This window comes from Microtus oregoni, unplaced genomic scaffold (assembly GCF_018167655.1).
Source record: "Microtus oregoni isolate MIOR12 unplaced genomic scaffold, Mior012 000119F_ref0000445, whole genome shotgun sequence".
Taxonomy (NCBI): Eukaryota; Metazoa; Chordata; class Mammalia; order Rodentia; family Cricetidae; genus Microtus; species Microtus oregoni.
The window spans coordinates 642,938-665,600 of NW_024544748.1; the positions used below are offsets into that span (position 1 = coordinate 642,938).

Genomic DNA, 22,663 nt, shown 5'->3' on the forward strand with positions numbered 1-22,663 from the left:
GAAGTAGGAATTTTTTAGTTTCATTATATCTTAATAGACCATCACTGTACCTTGCTGACCAAAACTTCATTATGGGACATGGGATTATGCATAAGTAAATATGGAAGTGTATGAGTTAAGAATATAACTGTAAAGCCACAAATGATACTTCATAGATAGAATAGTATTCAATGTAACAGTGTGACCAGCAGGAGAGAAATCTTAAGACAAAATGTACTATAAAAGAAGACCTATAATTAATAACTATGGAAAGTGCACAAGAATTTAAGAATCAAAACATCTAAACTAATTCATGTAGGAAAATGTTCAGATATTAAGTATAATGATATTAATAAATTCTATATGTATTTTGCTTTTCAGGCAGCTTTGTATTGGTTGCAAAAAGAAGTTGTCAAGCACAAATAGCAAATGCTTCCACTAGGAGTTCATTTATTTCAAGAGAATGCAGCCCACTGAGTTCTGACAAAATGAGAATAAGAAATAAGAAAATAGTATTTGGACAAAGGTAGCAGAATTGTCCTTTCCTTTGATGATGAAGAATTTAAGAATTCTTGTTTTGCAGATACCCCTAAATTTTTCTTTTTATTTAATATGCATTGGTGTTTTGCTTGCATATGTCTGTGTGAAGGTGTTGGGTACCCTGAAATTGGAGTCACAGACAGTTATAAGATGTCATTTGGATACTGGGAATCAAACCCAGGTTCTCTGGAAGGCACCCAGTGCTCTTAACTGCTGAACCATATCTCCAGCCCCAAATATCCCTAAATTTTAAAAGCAAGAAATGTACTAACTTACAGAACCAAACTGAATGAAAATAAACTACCAACAGATAAAACTTTTAGTGAGGAAAGAAATTCTCACCCCACCCCCATCCTTCAAAAAACTTGGATTAGTATCTGCTCTGTAAAATCTAGCATATAGGCTGAATGTCATCTCCCTAAAGAACTAATTTAGGACTACTTTAGGGACAGACAAACCATTCAGGGAAGAAAACTGTCTTCTCAACGCAAGCAAAAGGCAACTTCAATTAAAGGAATAATTAAAGCAGATACTTCAGTACTGTTAGAGATAACAGCAACTTGATAAAAGCTAGGTCAAAGACAAGCAAGTTCAGTAGATGTCTAACAGAAAGCTCCAGAGAGCAAGCAGAGAAGTCCCCCTACATTATTATAACTGTAATGAGTTTGGAATAGGAGAGAAAAATATAAACTGTCAGAAAAGGCTTTGTAATTATTGTTATTTTCTCTTTACCTTGGGGTTTATTTTCTAAGCTCTGTTAGTCTGAATTCTGAATAAAGAGCTTATGCAGTGGTGATTAGGACCTGAGGAAACAGATTATCCTGCACATGAGATGGTGTACTTGATAGTCCATTTAGTGACTTAAATAAAAAGTAACTAACAAGCAGATTGATGTTCACATTGGCCAGTCTGGTGTAGGAGTTACTTCTGTTTATGTGTTACTTTCATTAGTTAATGAATAAAGAAACTGCTTTGGCCTGATAGAGCAGAACTTAGGTAGGCAGAGAAGACAGAACTGAATTCTGGGAGGAAGAAAGCAGAGTCAGGAGAGAGCTGCCATGGAGCCACCAGGTCAGACATGCTGAATATTTCCGGGTAAGAGACGACATTGTGGTGATATACAGATTAATAGAAATAGGCTAAATCAAGATGTGAGAGTTAGCCAATAAAAGGCTAGAGCTAATGGGCCAAGCAGTAATTTAATTAATACAGTTTCTGTGTGGTTATTTCGGGTGTAAGCTAGCTGGGTGGCCGGGAAAAATAAACAGGCTCTTCCTCATGCAACACCAGTCAGTTAGTTTTTATCCCAAAAGTAAGTCAAGTTGATAAAGTGATCCTTAGGCTGCCTGATTATTTCTGAAATCAAAGCCAGAAAATGCACTCCCCATATTGTCCAGATATTCTTTCCCACTGTTTGTTGTCACACTAATTTTAACAAGCTTAGACAGTATTTTTCCAATCTTCCACTTTTCATTACTCCAGGTTGCCTTTTCATATCTTCTCATTATATCAAGATTTAAGGCCAATGCTCTCCTATTGCTCTAGAAAGCATTAATCTCCCTCTTATTATCACAGGCTTCAGACTATATCCAATCAATATGGAAGTATTTCTAATAAAACAGACTATGAGGTACAGCATTTAGTAAAAAATAAGTAGTCATTTTATCAAGGCTTGCATTATTTTTGTCCTTATTAAGTGAACAGGCCAAACTAAATCCACTAACCATGTGGTGAACATTATACCGCTAAATTGTCACAGGCTAATTTCTCTCACTGAGAAGTCGTCTCTAGAAAAAGAGTCACATACACACTTCAGACCCAAACATATTTGTGTCAAGTGTCCTCCAAGGCATCCAAGGGGAATGACCCTGCTAACTCTGTGAGGTAGAGGGAAGAAAACAGCAAAACAGCCCAAGAAAAAATAAAAAAAAAAAACACTGTGCCCTTGAAAACGTCTAGAAGGTAAGCTATTTTCAACAGAGGTTACTATTGTTTATCCCATGATATAAAAATGCCTGCAGTGGGAAAGAGATACCAGAAGCTCAGCCATGGGAAGCTCAGTCACAGAAAGAAAGCTCAATCAGGATTCTGGATGACTGCCTCAACTTCCTTTACTGGTTTTTGTTGGCTACCGTGTTTGATTTGATGCCATATCTCTATCTATTACTATTTGTTCATTTACTCTATAGCCTCACCTGAGTGGGCACTCTGTTCTATCCACAATGTTCTCTATTGGGAACTCCAGCTGCCTGTCTTAACAGGCTCTCCCTGTTGATTTTTGCTAAATGTTCTGAACATGATCTGACAGTATTTTGCTATTTATGTATGTGCATATAAATGTTTATTGATCATCTATGAACCTATATACCTACCTATTTCCTTCTTGTCATTTATTTTTTTGATGTCCTATTTATTTTTATTTTATGTGCATTATGGTGTTTGCCGTGGATATCATGTCCCCTAGAACTAGCGTTACAGTCAGTTGTGAGCTGCCCTGTGGGTGTTGGAAATTGAACCTGGGTCCTCTGGAAGAGCAGTCAGTGCTCTTAACCACTGAGCCATTTCTCGAACTGCCATCTAGTCTTTTGTTGTGGCTTGTTATAAACTTAATGAACTCACCCATCATTCTCCAGACCATACAGAACAAATAGATTCTCCTTTAGAAAGGCCTAACTAAACATTTAAATGTAGGAGTAAAGATTTCAATCCTGGCTGTCAAGAGGGTTTAGTGTGTAAATGTGCTTGCCACACAGTCCTGGCAATCTGTGATATATCCCCTACACCAAAAAAAATGAAAAGAACACACTCCATGAGGTTATCTTCTGACTTCCACATGTGTACCATGGCATATGCATGCCTGTATGCATTCACACATTCATATAGAAATAACAAATCATTTTTTAAAAAATCTTGAATCTTTAAAAATCTCAATATTTTATTATAAAATGAACAATTCATCTATTTTTAAAAGCAAAATTTTCAAACACTGAAACTAACATGCCTTTTTCACAAACCCTTTATGACAGCCACATGAGATAAATAGATCATTTAAATATATTCTGAGATGGCAATTTTTAATTAACGGCAATATTTGCAAAGAATATACAAGTGGAAATAAATTTTAAAAAATCAAGCTGTATATGTTTCAGCTAGTTTCACTGCAAAATCTATCATTTGTTATGCTAGTAAATATTCTAATAGTAAATATTCTATCTAGTGGTTTATATATTCTGTCATCTCAACAGTTAAATTTTAGATACCAAGGACTTTGTCTTGTTAAGTACTGTATCTCCCACATGTAGCATAAAGTTTGGTACTTAGCAAGTACATAACATAAACTTTTTAAAATTAAGTTTATTACTGCATGTGTGTTTGTGCACGTGTGCACATGAAAGCACATATGCACAAGAGCCAAAGAATAACACAGGGGATGTCAGGCTCAACAGCAGGCAACTTTACATGCTAAGTCATTCTATTGGCCCAGACATATACTTTATAAATGAATGCACTGTGGTTGAGGAAGGTCTTACAATTTCACACTGTAACAATACCTAATATTTACTGAGCACCTCCTATATGCTGATCACTATTTAGTAACTTTAACATGGTGAGTAGAATTAACTCATTTAAATTCCTTTTAGTATGTTTTTTAACGCAATTTTACAGAAGAACCTGAAGCATCCAGAGTTTCAGAAAATTGTTTAAGGTCATTCCATTAGGAAGTGATGGAGCCCAGATTCAAATTCTATGTGGTTCTAGAACTGAGGCTCTCAACAATAATTAGATGCTATGTCTCTTTTTCTTTTCCATTTGACCACTAAACCCTATTATTTTATGATTCCATTTAGCCAACAAAATTCAAGTTATACAAGCATAACAAAAGAAAAAAGCTGAAGACCAAAACAAAAATTATGATTATGATTGCTTTGTTCTATTTCATCTAAAAAGAAATACTTAAAATTTATCCTGCATCATTTTTAAATGCACCAATATCAAAATTTTATCATTAGATGAGAAAAACTTTCAACATTTAAATAATACAACATATATAAAATACTTGTTTAGTTGGAGCTTAAGAGAAGTGGCTGACTTCTCCTTTATTAGTCAACATATTTTCAATCATAGAGCATTATTAGCAACTATCCTTAAGAGTCCTTAGTGACAGATGATCCTGAAAACTGGAAAACTCATGCCAAAGAGTAACACATAAATATACAAATATCACTACTTGGCTGAATTTTTAAAAATTCTATCATATTATACTGTGTTAATTCTAAAGACAGTCATAAGGGCTAGTGATATATACAGAAATGGAAATATGAATACAATGTGCTTTGAGTTACTTGAAAGTACAGAGCAACACTAGACATCAAGAAAACAAAGTTTTCTTACCAATTATACACTATCAGTAAAATAATTCCTATTTACGAAGCATCCATAATTTACAGAGCTCTTTGCATAAAGTTTTCTTTCCTTAACTCATTGCTACTTAGAGATATAATATGTCTATATGAAAAAAAAATGAGTGGGGGGGGAGGAAGGGGAAGGAGAGACAAAGAGGAAGAAAGAGAGAGGCGGGGGGAGGGAGAAAAAAGAGGGAGAGAGATTAGGTTGAGGCAAGCCCCAAGAAAAGGAACAGATGGAGATATATGTAACAGTACTCTGGCGACATTTTCACTCACATAGTGCAAGTATAGTCCAAATAAGTCTTTTTATTTCAGTGGCTCTACTGATTAACATGTCTATAGGATAATAACAATGATAATGTCAAAGGATATCAAGAATAGCTGAATCGGATCATGTGGATAGATTTACCATGAACTGATATTCTAAGATCTAAGTATATACAGGCAAAACAATGACCTGCACACACAAATTATAATTGCTAAACAAAATTTACCTATATTTATAAGGCTATGGTATATAACAAAGTCAGTTAATGCTACTTTAGAGAACTAAAACATTTAAAACAGCATGGTAGCATACGTCTATAAACCAGTGCTTCAAAGATTGAAACAGGAAGATACTGTGTTTGAAGCCAGAACGAAATACATAGCAAGGCTCTGTCTCAACAAGCCAAAGCAACAGTAAAAACAACCACAATAGAACAGTTAAGTTAATGAAAAATTTTTTTAATTCAGTCAACCATGAATTTTTGCTATAAGTCATAGAAAATCTCATCTATATAATATTTACCAATTTATATAGGGTTTTTTGTATTAGAAAGTATCATTAGATGAACCAATCAAAAAGTATTAGAATATGATAATCTTATGGACACATTTTCTACTCATGTACAATAATCACTAAGAATTTCCAGGTACTTGTCATTCACTCCTTTTAAAATTAATTTTTAAAGTTGATATAGAAATGTTTGGTATTCACTCTTACCCCTTCTTTTGGGTCTGTGTGGAGTCCTCCTCCTGCGTGCCCATGCCAACATGTTCTCTTTTCTATCAGTGGCCATGCCTGAAGAGCCTAGGTAAAAATGATACCAAGCAGTCTAGTTATTAGCTATTATGGAATTTCAGATGTCTTAATCTAATCTATCACTAAAATAAATTCAAAGGCATTATGTCAACTCTGGCATAGTAAAGCAAAACATTTCCAGAATTAACATATAGCTAAGTTTATACAAGGAATATTTAAATATAACAAATATTCAACTTACTTTTTCTAAATAGCTTTTAAAATTACTTTTAGTGACTTACCTAATATTACAGTTTTACTTAATTCTGACTTCCTTACTGTCACTCATTATGCTATAAGCAAGCAAGCAAGCAAAGCTAATATAAAGATTTATATCTCACCTGCTTTCCTTACATACATTTTTATAATTAATAAAATTAAGTTTATACAACTGGTCCTTAATCTTATTATTGTCCCTTACATACATATTTAGAAATAAAGTATTTTAAAAACTTAATAGTCAGTCTACCTTATGCTCTAATATTTTGCATACATGTTTTTGTTTGCTCTACTACACAGAAAATTTCTTAAGATCAAGAACAATATTTTTTGGAATTTTTTTACCTCTTATGCTACATACCATGGTATCTTATATAAAGGTAAGGTAGGCTTCAGTGTTTTCTAGGTTCATTTACAAAATAAAAGCTATATACACTCTCCCAAGTAGCCTTACATAATATCTTACCAACTAAAAATTTTTCAAAGGTTTTAATGTCACTGCTAAAGTCAGAGATTACATAAAGTAAAATCATTTGGAAAAATGTAACAGTTAACAAGATTAAAGTCATTTAGAAAAATGTAAGAGTTAACATGATAATGACAATTAGGCTTTACATTTAGATTTTTTTAATACTGAAAGTCTTCATGATTAAAAATACCAAATGAAGTAAATAGATTTAATGATGTTTTTGCAGTATTCATAACAATCAATAATTAATGAACAAGAGCATAGTTCTGTACAAACACAAATATGAAAATAGAATCATAAAAAGCAAAAGTGCCTTCTTATTCTTACCAGTGAGACACAAAAAGTAATAGTCAAAAATGTGTTATCGATTTTTAGATCAACACTCTCAATAGCATTTTGTAAGAAGAAAACATCAAAAGGTGATTTTTATTCTGGCAGCATCTTTTTCAGACATTTTTCCTCTAAAAGGCTAAGCAACAAGTTTTAGTAAGGGTTCTAGCAAATATCACACAAGATAATGAGGTCTTCAACAAAACAGAAGACTGAAATATAAAAAAAATCTAGTGGCATCCGGGACAATGGGTGAACATATTTTCTACATTAAAATTCAATTTAATAGTGGAAAATAAATTTATTTATACAGTCGCTGCACAAATTAGAACAAAGCTTTGTGCCTAAATTGTAAATAATTGTTAAACAGGGGAAAATAAAGTTCTTAGGATGCAGATTGTCTCCTAACTTTTTGTTCTTTTTCTACCATGAAATTTTACACATTTTATTTTGAAGCAGTGACAATTATGAAAGATATCTTTCACGTAAATTAACAATGAAAAATAACCCTCATCAAAATTTAAACTCAGTATCACTAATCCCAGGGGCTCTAACAAGCTTAAAATCCCTTGACATTCTGCTATCTGAAAATCTTCTAAGGTAAAGGAACTTTACACTCGTAAAAAATGGCAACATTCCATGTATCATATATAAATTAGGATAAATTTGAGTGTCAACAAGCTGCCATTACATTTATAAAAGCTTTCTGAAAATGTTGCTCTAGTTGGCACTGATCTCAAGGGACTCAGACAGATTTCTGCAGTGGTAGAAAAATACCAAGATTTCTTTCTGCATTCCTAGTAGAAACATACCTTCCTGCCAGTATTTATAAAAATCATGAAAAGGGAAAGTATTTGAGAAATGTAAAATAAGTAGTAAATATGCAGCATAAATTGGGAAATGTTCCATGGGCTTGCACACTTCTCCTACTAGATGTAGAAATGTTGGCTAAATCTTACCTTTGAAGCATCTAATAACTGTCTTGAATTGTCTTTTCCCCATCTCTGCCATGTAGCATTTCTTAATGGTTCTGTATTCTATTGAAGAGATTAAAAGTGAGGATAGAATTTCAGAGTAGATATTTAAAATTCTAAGATTATTCTTTTGTTCAAAAGCACACATGAAATTAAAGCCATTGTCAATGTTAGAAAGATGGTTAATATATGCCTGAAAAGACAAAAAATGTGGAAAAGGTAAAAATTATGTTACTCATTAAAATATCCAAGTGGCTTTTCTTTACATATCCTATCTCCTCTATATTGTGGCATTTCATTTTGTTTTTTAATAAATAAAGCTTGCCTGAAGATGAGTAAAACAGTCCAACTGGTTAGCCTTACATACCAGACAGTGATAACACACACCTTTAAACCCAGTAGCCAGACTAGTTTGACATAGAAACTGGGTGGAGCATGCCTTTAATTCCAGTGGTGCATGCCTTTAATCCTAGCGCTAGAGAGAAATATAAAACTGTCTCAGTCTCATTCTGAGATTCCTGGAGGCAGGATCGCCATTTCTGACTGAGGTCGAGGTAAGAGCCAGTGGCTAGCTGCTTTGCTTTTCAGATATTCAATTTGAACCCCAATTTCTGTCTCTGAGTTTTTATTAATCATGCTTCACCTCTAGTTGTCTTTGTTTTTATTTGTTCTTCTTTTTCAAACCTTTGTTTTAATAACACCCCAAAGTCTTCAACATCACTTCTCTTTTAAATTGCTTTTATACACCAACCTATGCCCAACTACATCATACTGCCACACAAGAATTAGAGTGACCTGCCAGGTAGTTATTTTCTACTCCTGGTTATGAATTCCATAAGAAGAAACAGTTACAGAGAGGAACTTGGCTAAAATGACACAACCAAGGTTTGGATATACTATAACACAACCAGAGATATGGCTATTGGAACACAGATTGCAGAGACAGATATAGAAGTGAGACACAGGAGTTTGAAGCTGAGATATGTTTCTCCACATACCCTGAGTTAATAGTTTGAGAAGACACTACCCCTCCCATTGCCTGGTCAAGGTACACGGGGAATGGGAAAAGTGAGGTGCTGAGCATGGAACAGCCAATGGATGCTGCCAAAAGAAGCAATCCAGTAACAAGTAAGTGGGCCTTCCACATTTCCTCAAAGCCTTAGTCACAGAAAGTTCAATAAGTAGAAAAAACAATATATAAATCTTCAGAAACAAAATTGTCACTAGTGGATGATAATTCTCAATCTGGAGAATTATGGAAAATCCTAATATAGACATAAAAATCTAACTTGTTTGAATTACTGAGATTAGTAACCTTCCCCACCTCCCCCACCTGGAGATATTGGTACAGTAGACAATCCAGGAGAGAGAAGCCACATCATATAGACTAGGAATGATAATGACTAAGGTTATAACATCTTCTATTTTATCCTTATTTTTATCTTTTTACTCTAGATTTTTATACTATGATAATTATTTTGTTCTAGCTTGTATCATGCCTGAAACAGGCTCTTAGGACTGTCCTTCCCCACCTCTGTGTATGTTTCTTTGTTGCATTTCCTTGTGCCACTGCCAGAAGTTCCCAACTCCTTAGTACCAGAAAGCAAACATCAGAAGAGATTTCAGTCATATATTCAAAAGCAACACAGTACTCAAACAAAAAAACAAAATGCAGAAATCTACTCAAGACCCAGATGAGAAAGTTGATGAAAGTGTTCAGTAATTTAAAGGGTAATATTAAAGCATGGAGCAAGGAAAACTGAAACTCTGGAAAAGAAACACTAAAAAGTGTTGGAAATAAAGATCAATCCATCAATCAAATAAAAAAAAACAGCAGAGCCTATCAGCAATAAATTTGGTCATCTAGAACAAACTTCAGCGATGGAGAAGAAGATCAAAACAATAATATACTCAGATGTGCATTTTAATTAGCATGACCAAAATTTCCAAGAACTCTAGGATAAGTTCAAGAGAACAAATCTAAGAATTTACCATGTGGAAGAAGAAGCTGAAATAGGACTAAGGGCATATGCAATTGATTCAGTGAAATGATGGCAGAAATTTTCCTAAATCTAGGAAAAGAAGTGGACATCTAAACACAAAAGGCATTTAGAAACTCAAATAGACATGAATAGATATGACCTCTCTAAAACATATCATAGTCAAAATATCTAAAATGGAAATCAAAGAATCAATATGAAAAGCAATAAATGGGAAATGCTAACTCACTTAAGACAAGCAACAGAACAACATCAAACCTCATTATCAACCTTAAAACACAAACGTATGGCATGAGATATTCCAAGACCTGAATGTAAATAACTAAAAAGTTATTTTTAAAATAGATAGAAATGTTAAAACATTTCAAATCAAACACGAAGACAATTCACACCAAAGAAGCCAGCATTACTAAAATCAGTACTTAATAGGAATATGATACATAGAGAAAGAAGACAGACAATCTCATCCATGACAATATGGGAAAAACTAATTTTGTGGGGAAAATAAATGAACAAAGGATAGCAAGAAAGAAACACATTGTGTTCATCAAACTACCAAACACCCAATACTAACAAGATAAGAAAACACTACTTATAATCTGACTAAGTGGAACAATGACCAGCAAATCCATAGGAACTATCAAATCCATCTTGAGAACAGTATTAAAGACATATGACCATAACCCATCATTTAAAAGATGTAGTCTAGGTGGCTAGATTGAACTAAAAACAAGATACAATCATCTGGTCTCTCCACAACACTCATAAGAACATCCACAAACTAACAGTCAAAGGATAGAAATTAACCTACTAAGCAAATAAGAATCCAAAAAGAAATCTGGGTACATCTTTAATCCTAGCACTCAGTAGGTAGAGGCAGGTAGATCTCTTAGTTCAAAGCCAGTCTGAACTACAGAGTGAGTTCTAGAACAGCCAGGGATACACAGAGAAATCTTGTCTCAGAAAAAAAAAAATTCCTTACCCATCTCCCTCCCATCTCATTCCCAGCAGCCAGCTAGCAATTAAGAGTCCTGCTGGCAGGATGCTCCACTTCCATTAACATGCACCGGACACTGTAACCTACAAAACCCACTCTGCTGCCCAAACCCACTGAATCCATCACCCTCCATCTGGCCAAACACCCCCCACAAGATCAGCAGCTACTAGAGATACAAGCACCACCTTAACCAAACAGAAGAGGTAAGTAATTGATCTCCCAACTAAACTGCCCCAATCCCTAGGCCCTAAGCCCCAGAGCACATTCCCTCCACTTCCCTCTCCCATCTCACCCCTAGCAGCCTGCTAGCAGGAAAGATTCTATCATTGAGGAAGAATATGGCATTTTTAGGGACAATACAGTCTTTACAGACTAATAATGAACAGCTAGTTGACAGGATTAATACCATCTAAAATCAAAAGTTACCTGAAAAAAATTAATATTAAAAAGAATAACATTAATTTGACAGACAAAATTGAATCCATGTCAAAGGGTACTGAGAATTCTGAAAGAATTCATACTGTTGAATTTGAAAATCAAAACTTGTTAAAAAGTTATGATAGGTTAGCAGATAGAGTATCTCTCCATGATGGCAATCTGTATGCTACCCAAATGATGTCTATGGATGAGATGTTATCTCTAAAGGAGAAACTTCAGACCTTGGAATCATATGTACAGAAAGAGGACCAGAGGCTAGGTGCCTCAATGAAATCACTAGAAATATATACAGGTTAGAAGATTCAGGCTTTACAAAAGACAATAGCAAAAAGATTTGAAATGATGAAAGAAATTATTGGAGCTGAGAACAGAAAAACAAGGCACAAGGACAGAATTCAACATCGCAAATAGCTGTCAGAGATGACTTACCCAGGGTTTTAGCTTCCTACCCTGTAATTTACTCTGATGAAGCATCAAGATCTAAAGTCCAAAAAGGATCAAAAGAAGGTAGATGGATACTATAGGAATGAATGATCTAAAAGAAATTAAGCTGTTGTAACTTATTGCTTGCATTCCGCATTTGTTAGGGAGATGATAAAGACAAGGGCTTCTAGCATTAAGGTGACACCACATGACTGGCTTCAGTTGGTTTCAGCAGTCCTGGATGATGGGCCCCAAGTGATGTTTAAATGTTATTTCAGTAAAAAGGCTAAAATTTTTAAACAGGGAAAATCAAAAGGACTTGAGACTTCCCAAGATCAAATTCTTGGTGATGGTACTTATACTGACTCCACAGGTTCAAGCTCTATACGATGAACAAATCTTGTCTCTATGCCACAAAGCAGCCTTAAATGCTGGGACACGATTCAAGAACCAAAAGAACAAATTGAATCATATACCAGGGTTAATCAGGGCCAGAGTGAACCCTTTAGTGACTTTTTACAAAGATTAACTAAGGCTGTACAAATAGGAATAACAAACCCAGATGCTAGAAGAGTACTTATTGAATCTCTGGCTTTTGAAAATGCCAACATAGAATGCAAAAAGATACTTGGGCCTTTAAAGGTTAGATCAGCACCTATGGATGAATGGAATCTGCATACAGTAAACATTGAGACATTTGATTATAATACTGAATCCTGGGTAAGAGAAGCAATTTCCAAAGGAATGAGGAGACATCAAAATGCCAAATGTTTTAATTGTGGTATAATAGGACAGCTGAGAAAGGATTGTAGACAAGAAATTCCTAGGAATAATATCTCCTCTGGGAATGGCAAGAATAGGAGGACTCAGCCCTCAGGTATATGTAGAAGGTATGGTAAAGGCTGACATTGAACCAATGAATGCAGATCAACAAAAGACAGACAAAGCAACCTGATACCATTGGAAACTCCTTGAGGGGCCTCTCGCAGATCCCCAAGCCAAAAGTGGTCCAGTCATTCCCAGTCACTGTGAACATGTCTCACCAGGAAAATTAAAAACTCCAGAGCCTTCTGTAAAAGACCATACTATTATAGATGATGGAAAAAACATGGAGAATAAATCAAAAGTTCTGATAGGGAATGGGAAATGTATATTCTGGCAAACCTCTATAAATGATCAAGGACCAAGGCTAATAGTACTTGTATTGTAATTGTTGGTTAGATAGACATAGGTACAGACGTGAGTATCATTGGTCCAGAATCTTGGCATCCAAATTAGCCTCTTCAAGAGGCACATATTCAATTACTAGGAATTGGAACTAAATCTCAAGTGAAACAAAACACAGGATGGGTTGACTGCTTAGCAACAGAAGTCCATAGAGGGAAGCTGAGGCCATATGTGCCAATATTGCAGTGAATTTATGGGGTTGTGACCTTCTGCAGCAATGGAATACCCATATTAACATTCCTGCAGTTTCAGGAACTCATAATTCTGGGAAAAATATTATAAGGAACTATACACAAAGGTCACCAGCCATTTAGGCTGTACAAGAACAGAAAGCAACTAGCAAGCCTTCAGAGGTACTAAGAGCCCTATATTTAAAATTCTTAACTGAAAAAACCATATGAAGAAAAGCTGCAGGCTTTAGAACAGCTGGTACAAGAGCAACTAGATGCTCGCCTTATTGAAGAATCAACCAGCCCTTGGAATTCTCCTGTATTTGTTGTTAAAAAGAAATCTGGTAAATAGAGAATGGTGACAGATCTAAGAGCTGTCAACAAGGTAATTCAACCTATGGGACCTCTACAATCTGGAATTCCTCTGCCTTCTCTATTACCATAAGGGTAACCTCTTATAGTTATTGATTTAAAAGACAGTTTCTTCACCATACCTTTATAAGAAAAGGACAGAGAAAAATTTGCCTTCACAGTGCCTACTTACAGTAATTCACAACCTACTAGGAGATACCAGTAGACTGTCTTCCACAGGGAATGTTCAATAGCCTCACCCAATGCCAATACTTTGTAAGTTTGTCATTGGATATAATACATAAAAAAATCCTAAATCTATAATTTACCACTGCATGGATCATATTTTGCTATCTGATTCAAACACAGATACTTTAGAAAGAATGTTTAAAGAAGTAAAGAAAGTTTTGCCAAAATGGGGATTACAAATTGCCCCTGAAAAAAATACAGATAGAAGATTCTGTCAATTACCTAGGTTATATAATAGGTTTACAGAAAATTAGAACACAAAAGGCACAAATTAGGAGAGACCAGTTGCAGACTCTTAATGACTTTCAAAGATTGTTAGGAAACATTTTCAGTCTACTACTGGCTTTTGGGATAACACATGATCTAATAATTCATTTAAACAAAACCTGAGATGGTGATAAAGACTTGAATAGTCCCAGAGAATTAACAGGTGAAGCAGATAAGGAATTGACAATTATTGAGGAAAAATTACAGGGGCACATGTGGATAGGGTGAATCCAAATCTTAGTTGTATTCAAGCCATATTGCCTTCCAGAATTTCTCCTACAGGAATTTTAATGCACAGGGAAGATATTATCTTAGAATGGATTTTCCTTACCACATAAACCAAGTAAAAATTAAAAACCTATATGGAAAAAGAATCTGAATTAATTATAAAAGGTAAATTGAGATTTTGTCAATTAGCAGGTATACACCCAGCAGAGATTATAGTGCCTTTTACTACTGAAGAAATAAAAAAAGTTATGGGAAGACAATGAACCATGGCTAAGAGCTTGTGCTAATTTTTGGGGAGGAATTAATAGCAATTATCCCAAAAGAGATAGACTTAACCTTATAAAGAGAACTTCTTGGATTCTTCCCCGAATTGTATGTGATACTCCAATAAATGGAGCCCATACCTTTTATACTGATGCAAGTAAATCAGGGAAGGCAGGTTACAAATCAGAAGAATTAGCTAAGGTGGAACAAAGCCCTTATAATTCTGTTCAAAAGGCAGAATTATATGCTATTCTCATGGTGCTATGGGATTTTAAAGAACCTCTTAATATAGTTACTAATTCACAATATGCAGAAAGAGTTGTTTTGCATATTGAAACCACTAAATTTATACTAGATGATACAGAATTGACTTCATTATTTACCCAGGTGCAAGCCAAAATCAGGAATAGGCTTTGTCCTATATACATAACACACATCTGATCCCATACGGGTCTGCCAGGTCCTCTTGCAAAAGGTAATGCAGAAATTGATCAATTATTGATTGGAAGCATGTTGTAGGCCTCAGAATTTCATTAAAAACATCATGTCAGTAGCAAAGGTGTAAAGAAAGAGTTTTCCATTACATGGCAACAAGCTAAGGAGATTATAAAGAGATATCTAAATTGCTCTTTTTATAACCAAACACCATTGCCTGGAGGGAGTAGCCCAAAGGGTACGCAAAGGAATTAGATCTGGGAGTTGAATGTGTTCCACTTTATGGAATTTGGTAAATTAAAATATGTACACCACACCATAAACATGTATTCAGGTTTTCAAAGGGCAACTTATTAAGCTCAGAAAAGGCTGATTCAGTAATCACACATTTATTAGAAGTTATGGCCATCATGGGTATACCTGCACAAATAAAGACAGATAATGGTCCAGCATATGTGTATAAGAAAATGAAACAGTTTTTTGCTTATTATTATATTAAGCATAATACAGGTACACCAAATAATCCTACAGGTCAGGCAGTTATAAAAAGATCAAATCAAACCATAAAGGATATGTTAAACAAATAGAAAGGAATAGAAAATATCCCAGTAATAGATCACATAATGCTTTATTAACCTTGAATTTTCTTAATGCTAATGAGAAAGGGACAATAGCAGCAGAGAGACAGTGGATAATAGTAAAGTCTTCTGAATTAAATCAGCTTGTGTATTTCAAGGATGTGTTGACCTCACAATGGAAACCAGGAGATGTGCTATGTTGGGGAAGGGGTTTTGCTCTTGTTTCCACAGGAGAAAATAAAACTATGGATACCATCAAAATTAATAAAGATTCGCTTTGAAAGAAAGAAATCTCCTGAGAAAGAAAAATGACAGCTCATCCACAACAGTGACAACCATACAGGTGGTAAGGAAAGCATATAGAGTTGGGGGAGGGTTCTGTTCTTGTCTTTTCAGGAAAATACTCATCTTCAAAAAGTCAAGAGACCCTGGACATCTAGATGCCTAAGGAGGTAAAGGTAATTATCCAGATAGGATCACCAAGCAAAGAGAATTATGACTTACGACGACATGCCATCTGAGGGTAAGAATCTCAAAACATAAACTAAAATAATATCATGATTCACCTAAAAATCAAATCTGGCTTTGGAGTTCGACACTGTCCTTCTCTAAATCCAAGTATGTTGTTAAAATAAAAGTTCAGAGTTTCTGTCTCATATCAGGAACCATGACATGGGACAGAAAGAAAAAAGAATTTAGAAAAAAATGTTACTTTTTTCATACCTATTTTTGTCTTTATCATGCCTTTAATTGAGTTTATATGTCTATATAAATAATGTCTAAGTTTTCCACAATTAACAATAAATTTTCCCGCAGTAATCTTTGAGGTTCCCAGAAGGAAGATGGGGCCCCACAACAATAACTCTGTCTGGTTGATATGACATCCTGATGCTGATAGCACTACTATAAGACCTGTTTGGGGTATCAGCTGCTCAAGATGGTTTCAACTTGGTTAGCTGAAATGGTGCACATTTTTACAACGATCTGCCAGAACTCCAAATAGGATCCTCAGAAAAACCCTACCAAATACTCAGAGACTATTTGCAATTATACCAGAAAGGAATCTTGGAACTTAACCAGCATTTTACTTTCACAGGATCCCATAGAAAGAACATCGCCCCCATGAAAGCTCGAAGTAATTCTAGAAGACTACATCCCCTCTCCCAACAAAGTTTGTCCTCAGGGTTAGGGACATCATTTAGGGGTTGATTATAATTGGTATAGGGTTGACGGTTGGGGGAGAAATTACGTAAGCTCAGGGATCTCTTTGTGAAAAAAAGGGTGGGGGAATTGGATGGGATAATAAATTAGTGTGGCTTACTCACACTAATAATAATAATAGTAATAGAGTGAATAATTGTGAGCTATTATTTATAGGCAATTTACATTGGTATAGATTCTTGTATATTGGTACAAATTTAAATTATATTGAATATATTCCTAATTTTGTATACAATATTTGTATATCTAAACAAAGTTATTTTGTCATATTGTATGTTTGTATGCTTCTACCTCTGCTTAAAACATTTTTGTATATTGATACGATTTTAAGATATATTTATCACATTGCAATGTACATTTCTACCTCTGATCAAGATACTTACCCACTGCTTACATTTTGAGGTCATTGTCCTCATTTGTTACACAGTTGTTTATTGTATAATATTCTAATATGAAGTCTTAGTCTTTAAGTTATATAGGTATTAAGAATTAAGGATCAATAGTAATCTATGTTTGTCAAAGTTAGACTAATCAGGTTCTTTAGATACATAGAGATTGTATTCTGCTTAGATAGGTAATCTTCAACCACTTCAAAGAGCTGCAGAATATGGCATTTAAATAACTTAAGGTTCTGTTGAAGTGAGACACGATTGCTCCTAGTAGCACCAAACTATTCCTGAGAGAACATTGAGCAACAAAGACACTCTACTTGGAGCTTGTTTTCTTCTTGGCAAAACTGGACTTTGGGCAAGGAACTGCCCATGCATCAACCACTGACAAAATGCATGATGTCTAGACAGGACAAGCAGGACACAAGAAAAAAGACTGTCAAACCTTGCCCACAAAGGGTAAGACGGTTTTGAAATTTTTCTTGTTTCTGAAAATGCCTGTCAGTTATTCTAGGCCTTAGCAAAAGTTGGTTGCTCCAACATTGAAAATTAGACTTTGGGTGATTGCCCAGGTAGCCAGTTATTTCTGTCATTTGTTGCACACTACACGTCCTGCTTACTCAAGTAATATTATTTCCCTTCTCGGATCTTCGATAAAGTTGAAGACTTGATAGTTGTAGTTACTTTCCTCTCATGACTTGGCCAACTTATCTATGATACAAGATTTAAACTCATTACAATAGGATGATTATTGAAACATTTATCACGTTTCTTGCTTGATATATTTGTTCTTATTGTATATAATTTTGTATTGGGCTTAGAACTCTCTTATTTAAACAAAAGGGGGAGGTGCTGTAGGAATTCCTACCACTGGTAGCCTTTAAGTTACCCACCCACTTGGGCATGGCCTTTTATACTATATATGCTGACATAAAGTGCACATCTGGTCTCTCTATTCCGGCTTCAGTATTTGGTTGCTGTTCCCTGTTCGAGCAGAGCATTGTGATCCGTAAGTCTACCCCTAAATAAATAACCCTCTATTATATTCAATTCTGAGCTAGTGTGGGATTTCTTTAAAGCGTCCTTCTTCAAAAACTGAGGGAATTCTGGAAAGGGAAAATCTGGGTAAACAAACAGGAACTACAGATGCAGGTATAAACAATAGAATACAAGAGATGGAAGAAAGAATCTCAGGCATTGAAGATACAATAGAGGAAATAGATTCATTGGTCAAAGAAAATGTTAAATCCAATAAAGTCTTAACACAAAACACCCAGGAAATCTGGGACACCATGAAAAGACCAAATCTAAGAATAATAGGGGTAGAAGCAAAAGAACTCCAGCTCAAAGGCACAGAAAATATATTCAACAAAAAAAATCATAGAAGAAAACTTTCCTATCCTAAAAAAGGAAATGCCTATGAAGATACAAGAAGGTTACAGAACAAGAAATAGACTAGACCAAAAACAAGTTCCCTCACCACATAATATTCAAAAAACTAGACATCTAAATATACAGAATAAAGAAAGAATATTAAGAGCTGCAAAGGAAAAAGGCCAAGTAACAAACAAAGTCAGACCTATCAGAATTATACCTGACTTCTCAACGGTGATGCTGAAAGCCACAAAGTCCTAGACAGATGTTACACAGACACTAAGGACCAAGGGTGCCAGCCTACACTACTATACCCAGAAAAACTCTCAATGAAATAAATGAAGAAAACAAGATATTTCATGAAGAAAAAAAAAAACAAATTTAAACAATACCGGTCAACAAACCCAGTCCTATAGAAAGCACTAAAAGGAAAATTCCAACACAAGGAAGTTAGCTGCACCCACAAAAGCACAGGTAGTAGATAGCCCCACACCAGCAAATCCTAAAGAAGGGAAACATAAACACTACCACTATTAAAATAACAGGAATGTTAATAATGGTCACTAATATCCCACAATATCTATATTTTTACCTATAAAAAGACACAGGCTAACAGAATGGATATAAAATCAGGATTCATTTTTGCTGCATGCAAAAAACACACCTCAACATCAAAGACAGACATTACCTCAAAGTAAAGGGTTGAGAAAATAATTTCCTATCAAACAGACCTAAGAAGCAAGCTGGTGTAACAATCCTAATAGCTAAGAAAATAGACTTCAAACAAAAGGTAATCAAAAAAGATAAAAAAGAACATGTCAGATTCATTACGTCCATCAAGATGAAGTCTCAATACTGAACTTTTAAGTCCCAAATACAGGGGCACACACATTTGTAAAAGAAACATTACTAAAGCTTAAATCACATATCAAATTCCATATAATAATAGTGGAGACTTCAACACCCCACTCTTACCAATGGACAGGTCAACCAGACAAAAACTTAATAGAGAAATAAGGGAACTAACTGATGTTATGACTCAAATGGGCTTAACAAACATCAACAGAACCTTCTACCCAAACACAAAAGAATATTCCTTTTTCTCAGCACCTCATGAAAACTCATCTAAAAGTGACCACATACTCAGTCACAAAGAAAAATCTCAACAGATACAAAAAATTGGAATAAATCCTGTATCTTATAGGATCATCATGGCTTAAAGTTAGAATCAAACAATTACACAAATTATAGAAAGCCTACAAACTCATGGAAACCAAATAATGCTCAAATGAATCACCCTTGGCTCAAGGATAATAAAAATAAAGAAATTCAGGACTTCTTAGGATTCGCTGAAAATGAATGTATAACATACCCAAACTTATGTGACACTATGAAGGCAGTACTAAGAAGAAAGTTCATAGCATTAAATGTCTACATAAAGAAGTTGGAGAAATCTCACACTAGCAAATTAACAGAACACTTGAAAACTCTAGAAGGCAAACTCATCCATGAGGAGTAAACTAGAGGAAATAATCAAACAGGGCTGAAATCAATAAAATAGAAACAAAGAAAACAACACAAAAATCAATGAGACAGAGTTGGTTATTCAAGAAAATCAACAAGATTACAAACCCTTATCCAAACTAACCAAAAGGCAGAGAGAGAACATCCAAATTAATAAAATCAGAAACAACAAGGGGGGCATATAAAAAGACACTGAAGATATCCAGAGAATCATCAGGTCATATACTTCAAAAAACCTGTACTCCACAAAACTGGAAAATTTAAAAGAAAAGAACAATTTTCTGGATAGGTTCCACATGCCAAAATTAAGTCAAGACTACATAAACAATTTAAATAGACCTATAAGCCCTAAGAAAATAGAAGTAGTCATTAAAAGTATTCCAAAAAAAAAAAAGGCCAGGGCCAGATGGCTTCACTGCAGAATTTTACCAGAGCTAATACCAATACTCCTCAAAGTGTTCCACACAATAGAAACAGAAAGAACGTTTCAGAACTACTTTTATGAAGCAACAGCTACCCTGATACACAAACCACACAAAGATGCAACAAAGAGAACTACAGACCAACCTCCCTCATGAATATTGCTGCAAAAATACTCAATAAGATATTGGGAAACTGAATCTATGAACACACTAGAAAAATCATCCACCATGACCAGCTTCATCCCAGAGATACAGGGTTGATTCAACATATCGAAATCTGTCAATGTAATCCACCATATCAACAAACTGAAAGAAAAAAATGATTATCTCATTAGATTTTGAAAAACTTTCTGACAAAATTCAAAATCGCTTCATGATAAAGATCTTGGAGAGATCAGGAACACAAGGAATATACCTAAAAATAATAAAAATCAATTTACAGCAAGCCAACAGTCAACATCAAATTAAATGGAGAGAAACTAAAAATGATTCCACTAAAATCGGAACAAGACAATGGTGTGGGAGATCTTTCTGTCTATGTGTTGCTTTTATTGGTTAATGAATTAAAGAAACTGGATAGGTCTGATAGAGTAGAATAGAGGTAGGTGGAAAAAACTAAGCTGAATGCTGGGAGAAAGGAGGCGGGAAGCCATATAGCCCCGCTGGAGACAGACACTGGGAACTTTACCCAGGTTGTCACAGCCATGTGGCGTTACACAGATTAATGGAGATGGGTTAAATTAGAAGAGTCAATAAGAAGCTAGAGCTAATAGGTCAAGCAGTGATTTAAATAATATAGTTTCTGTGTGATTATTTCAGGGCTCAGCAGTTGGAAGCAAATTAGTGGCCTCCTAACAAGACAAGGCTGTCTACCCTCTCCATACCTATTCAATATAGTACTCAAAGTTCTAGCTAGAGCAATAATACAGCAAAAAAAGATCAAGGGAATACAAATTAGAAAGGAAGAAGTCAAACTTTTGCTATTTGCAGATGATATGCTAGTATACAAAAATGACAACAAAAATTCTACAACTGATGAACAAACACATTTAGTTAAGTGGTGAGATACAAGATTAACTCAAAACAAAATCAGTAGCCCTCCTATATACAAATGGTATATGGGGTGAGAAACAAATATGAGAAACATACCCCTTTATAATAGCCACAAATATAGAGTATCTTGGGGTAACTCTAACTATACAAGTGAAAAACCTGTATGACAAGAAATTTAAGTCTCTAAAGAAAGAAGCTGAAGAAGATATTAGAAAATGAAAAGATCTCCCATGGTCTTGGGTAGGTAGGATCAACATAATAAAAATAGCAATCTTACCAGAAGCAACCTACAGATTCAATGCAATCTCCATCAAAATCCCAGCACAGTTCTTCATAGACATTGAAAGAATAATACTTAACTTCATATGGAAAAAACAAAAAACCCAGAATACCTAAAACAATCCTGTACAATAAAGGAACTTCTAGAGGTATCATAATCCCTGACTTCAAACTCTACTATAGAGCCACAGTAATAAAAATTGCTTAGTACTGGCATAAAACTAGACGTGTGGATCAATGGAATCCAACTGAAGACCCTGCTATTAATCCATATACCTATGAACTCCCAATTTTTGACAAAGAAGGCAAAATGGTACAATGGAAAAAGGAAAGCATCTTCAACAAATGATGCTGGTATAACTGGATGTCTACATGTAGAAGATTACAAATAGATTCATATCTTTCACCTTGCACAAAACTCAAATCCAAGTGGATCAAAGACCTCAACATAAACCCAGTGGCCTTGAATGCACTGGAACAGGAGACCACTTCCTAAATTAAACACCAGTAGCATCGACACTGAGAACAACAATCAATAAACAGGACCTCCAGAAACTGAAAAGTTTCTGTAAGGCAAAGAGAATGTTCAATAAGAAAAAACAACAGCCTATAGAATGTAAAAAGGTCTTCACTGACTCAACATCTAACGGAGAGCTGATCTCCAAACATATAAATAACTCAGGAAATTACACATCAAAATATAAAAAAAAATCCAATTAAAATGTGGAATATATCTAAACAGAGAATTTTCCACAGAAGAATCTCAAATGGCCAAAAGACATTTTTAAAGGAAT

General features: G+C 34.8%; 1 protein-coding gene across 1 annotated transcript in view; it reads right to left on the reverse strand.

Annotated features, from left to right (window-relative positions):
• LOC121444281 (ATP-binding cassette sub-family B member 7, mitochondrial) overlaps nucleotides 1–22,663 on the reverse strand; it is a 185,331-nt gene that overhangs the window by 89,907 nt on the left and 72,761 nt on the right. Inside the window, exons 2-3 of the mRNA XM_041646106.1 lie at nucleotides 7,966–8,043; nucleotides 5,911–5,997 (exon numbers count right to left, since the gene is read on the reverse strand). Coding sequence (XP_041502040.1) covers nucleotides 5,911–5,997; nucleotides 7,966–8,043 — 165 coding nt within the window. The remainder of the gene's footprint in view (nucleotides 1–5,910; nucleotides 5,998–7,965; nucleotides 8,044–22,663) is intronic.